Source organism: Monoraphidium neglectum (genome assembly GCF_000611645.1).
Source record: "Monoraphidium neglectum strain SAG 48.87 unplaced genomic scaffold scaffold04455, whole genome shotgun sequence".
In the NCBI taxonomy this organism is placed as follows: domain Eukaryota; kingdom Viridiplantae; phylum Chlorophyta; class Chlorophyceae; order Sphaeropleales; family Selenastraceae; genus Monoraphidium; species Monoraphidium neglectum.
In genome coordinates, this window is record NW_014009174.1 from 951 (window position 1) to 4453 (window position 3503).

General features: G+C 63.2%; 1 protein-coding gene across 1 annotated transcript; it reads left to right on the plus strand.

The window, feature by feature from the left end:
* Nucleotides 1-606: 606 nt before the first annotated feature.
* Nucleotides 607-3384, plus strand: MNEG_14395 (hypothetical protein; the record flags this gene model as incomplete). The annotated part of the gene is made up of 11 exons (XM_014037133.1): nt 607-802; nt 982-1053; nt 1227-1309; nt 1484-1524; nt 1947-1993; nt 2125-2151; nt 2320-2368; nt 2496-2595; nt 2834-2867; nt 3063-3195; nt 3381-3384. 11 exons carry the CDS (start codon nt 607-609, stop codon nt 3382-3384), a joined length of 786 nt encoding a protein of 261 aa, XP_013892587.1.
* Between the last annotated feature and the right edge of the window lie 119 nt (nt 3385-3503).

The following is a 3503-nucleotide window of genomic DNA, read 5'->3' on the forward strand; positions in this document are numbered from 1 at the left end:
CAGCGTCAGAGCAAGATCGCGAAACCGAGGTACTCGGGCCCCCGGGCCGTGCCGTGTGTTTCGAGCCAACAAGCTTCTTTATATCTGCCTGCTGATCTTCTGATAGCTTCCCCCGTTCCGTCCGTGACGGCACGGAGCTTCTACGTGATCGGCCCAGCACGCCCCCCGCGCATCGCACTCTTCAGGCCCTCGAAGCATGTCGGGACGTGGTGGATATGGCGGGGGCGGTCCAAGAGGCCCTCCAAGGGGCGGCCCAGGCGGCCCAGGCGGCGCGGGCGGCGGTGGCCGTGGGGGTGGGCGCTTTGAGGGCGGCGGCGGCCGCGGCGGCCCAGGCGGTAGGGGTGGCCCTGGTAAGTAATGCAAAAGCCAAAAAAGTTGAAGGGATTTGTTGCACATGACAGGATGCTGCGGGGCTCGCACTTGCGCAAGCTTTGAGCTGTTGCGGCCGACAGCGCAACGGGACGTGGAAACCTCGGAAACCGCACGAGAGCAGCAATGCAAGCGAGACCAACCAGCCCAAGCAACTGGCCCCCATGAACTTTGACATGTTCCTCAGGCGGAGGCGGTGGCGGCAGCATGGGCGGCGAGATGCAGAAGAGCGCTGCCATGGCCCAGGTTTCGGCCCAGCTCAGCCGCCTGACTCTCGCTGCGCGCCCCACGGCCTACAACGCCGCCTCTGAGATCCCGTACCAGCGTGCGGTACGCCCCGGGCTGGGCACCCAGGGGCGGCCGGTGACTGTGCTGGCCAACCACTTTGGGCTCACGCTCAAGGCTACGCAGGCCTTCCACTACGACGTAGCAGGTTGGTGCATGGAGGCGGGGCGCACGCCGTTCTGGAGCGGGCGGGCACCACGGGGTTGCGGGCAGCGGCGCACACTGCGTTCCACCCCTCAACCACATACACGTCTCGGCACTCGCTGCCGTATTAACCCTGTTGCAACGGCTTTCAGCCTTGCTTATCTCAACACCCCGCCCCCTCAGTGTCGGCGCTGGACCCTGAGGGCGGGGGCAAGGGCGGCCCCGGCAGGAGGCCGCAGCGCAAGCAAGAGGACCGTGAGCGCACCGTCTCACAGGCTACCTGGGATGCTTGAATGCTACAGTACGGGCTGGTCCTCCCCTGGCAGCCGCGCGCCGTGTGTCTCTGTTATACACGCACAGCATATTGCCCCGCCCATCCAACAGCCATGAGCCATCTCACAACAGCAAACCCGCCCTGCCCCCTGCAGCTGCGCAAGCCAACCGCCCTCTGCCGCGGCCCCTGACGCGCCGCGTGCTGATGAAGCTGGCAGAGAACGAGAAGTGGGAGAAGGTGGGTGGGCAGCGGCAGGGGTGTCGGTCGTTCCTGTGGCTGGGGTTATGTGCCAAGGGTGTGCTGGCCGCCGCGCCGCACCCTGCACGCGCTTGCACTTTGCCGACCCTTCAGATAAACGCAAGCAGTTCATTATTCCCGTTAAGTATCTCATGAACAACTGTCTGTTAACAGGGCTGGTGCTCCGATTGGGCCAAGAGCATGTATGCGCCCTGGTGAGCCCGGGTGTGACAGCTCGAACTGGGTCGAGTGCTCCTCTTCACACGGTACCCCTGTAATTGCGCCCCTGATGTGCATGTGGCTGCGGCCCACGGAAACGGGTGCTGCCTTGGAGTTTCAATGCCGCAAACGGATGATCGCCCGTCTATCGACGAGGCCTTCGTGTCACTTGCCGGGATTGATCTCAGTCGGCAAGCTCCTTCGATTTGCTTAGAAACGCACATGGTTGACACTTGGGTGGGTGCTACATCCTTGTGTCTATCTGATGGTGGCATCTGGTGCTTGCTTTTGAGCGGCAACTGCTTGCGCGGCGAGGCGCCTTGCAGTTTGTGTTGGTGCTGAGTGAGTGGTGGTTGGGGCCCAAGCAAACCTTGCCTGACGCAGAGTGACACACCACACACGGTCCTGCCATGCACAGGGCCATGTTCGGCGACAGCCCCGCCGCACCGCCGCACGAGACGTCTGGTGAGTTCCAGCAACCGATGCGGGTGACCTGAACGGGATGCATGCTGCAGCTTCGTCGCCTTGCTGCAGCCACCTGGTTGGGCACAGCCATCATCACTTCTGCTCCCTCCCCCCCAACACACTCGCCCCAGTGCGCGTGGTGGTGGACCTGCCCGATGGTGAGGGCGTCTCACACCCTAGTTTGGACGCACTGCGGATAGCGCTCTGGGCACACGCCAGGGATGGGGGGCTGACCGTGTTCAGGGATTGGAAGAATTGTGCTGCAGAGTGTTTGCTCAGACCTCGTGCTCACCCACCTTGGCTGTGCCTGTACTTCTTTCCCCAAGGTGTGTCCATGGACAAGACCTTCAAGGTGGTCATCAAGTACGCAGCCACGTGAGCAAGGGGCAGGGCGGCACAAGGTCACTCTGCAGTCTTGCTGTTTGGTGGCTTCCCATGTACAAACCCCCGCGGGCCACCTGCTGTCTGCGTGCAAGCGTGCACCCCCTTCCCCTGCCTCCAGGTACGACCTGGGTGCCCTGGAGCGCCATGTCAGGGGGGAGGGCACAGGGGGCCTGGAGGCCGAGGAGGAGGCCGCGGGCGGGCTGCGTGCTGCGCTGCAGGTGGGGGGGGGGGGCGGACAGGGCACCAGGCTCCCGTGGGGCAAGAGAACGGGCTGTACGCGCCCCGCTCCCGCCCACCAAGGTGCCGAGCAGTGCTGAACCAAGGTGATCATGCACAATGCACCTGTGCTGCCCCTGCCATCACTGCTAGATGTGCTTGCGGCTCCTGTTTCCGCATGCCGCGAACAGCCCCATGACGACTGGCCTTACTCAAGGAGGCGCCTGCCCACCTGCGCAGGTGCTGGACGTGGTGTTGCGCAGCGGCATCAGCGGTGAGCGGACCAAAACAATATGGTTGGGTCATTCTTCAGTTTATAATGTCTGTGTCGATTTTTGCTGCGATCGGGTCCCAACGTTCGTCCAGAGACGACGGCAGCGCCTGGGAGTCGTCGTCTCTCACCCCTTGATGCATTTGCACCTAGCCTGGTTCACACCTCAGTCCCCCACTTGCCCGCCCACCATCACAGCACGCGAGAATGTTGTGACGGTGGGATCCTCCGTGCTGTTCAACGCCCCCGGGAGCGAGCTCTACAGCAACCTCGGACGCGGGGCTGAGGCCTGGGCAGGGTACAAGCAGGCCGTCAAGGTGACTCAGCTGTTGTGGAAGGCGTTGCTGGCACAATCAAGCGCGACAAGCGCGCCGCTTTGCTGGGTCTATCTAGTGGATGCAGCTGTACCATGTTGTGAATGCCCTGCGCCTTTGTCATGATAAACCTGCATTCAAGTGCTGATATGTGTATTCGCATCAAACCTCCGTGCGCGCACCCCCAATCCCCTCACCCCAGGTGACCCAGAACGGGCTGTCGCTGGTGCTGGACCTGGCGGCGGGGGCCTTTGTCAAGGCCGGGCCCCTCATCGACATCATGGCAGACCTGCTGGGTGCGGGGGCCCTCAGTCATGGGGGGCAA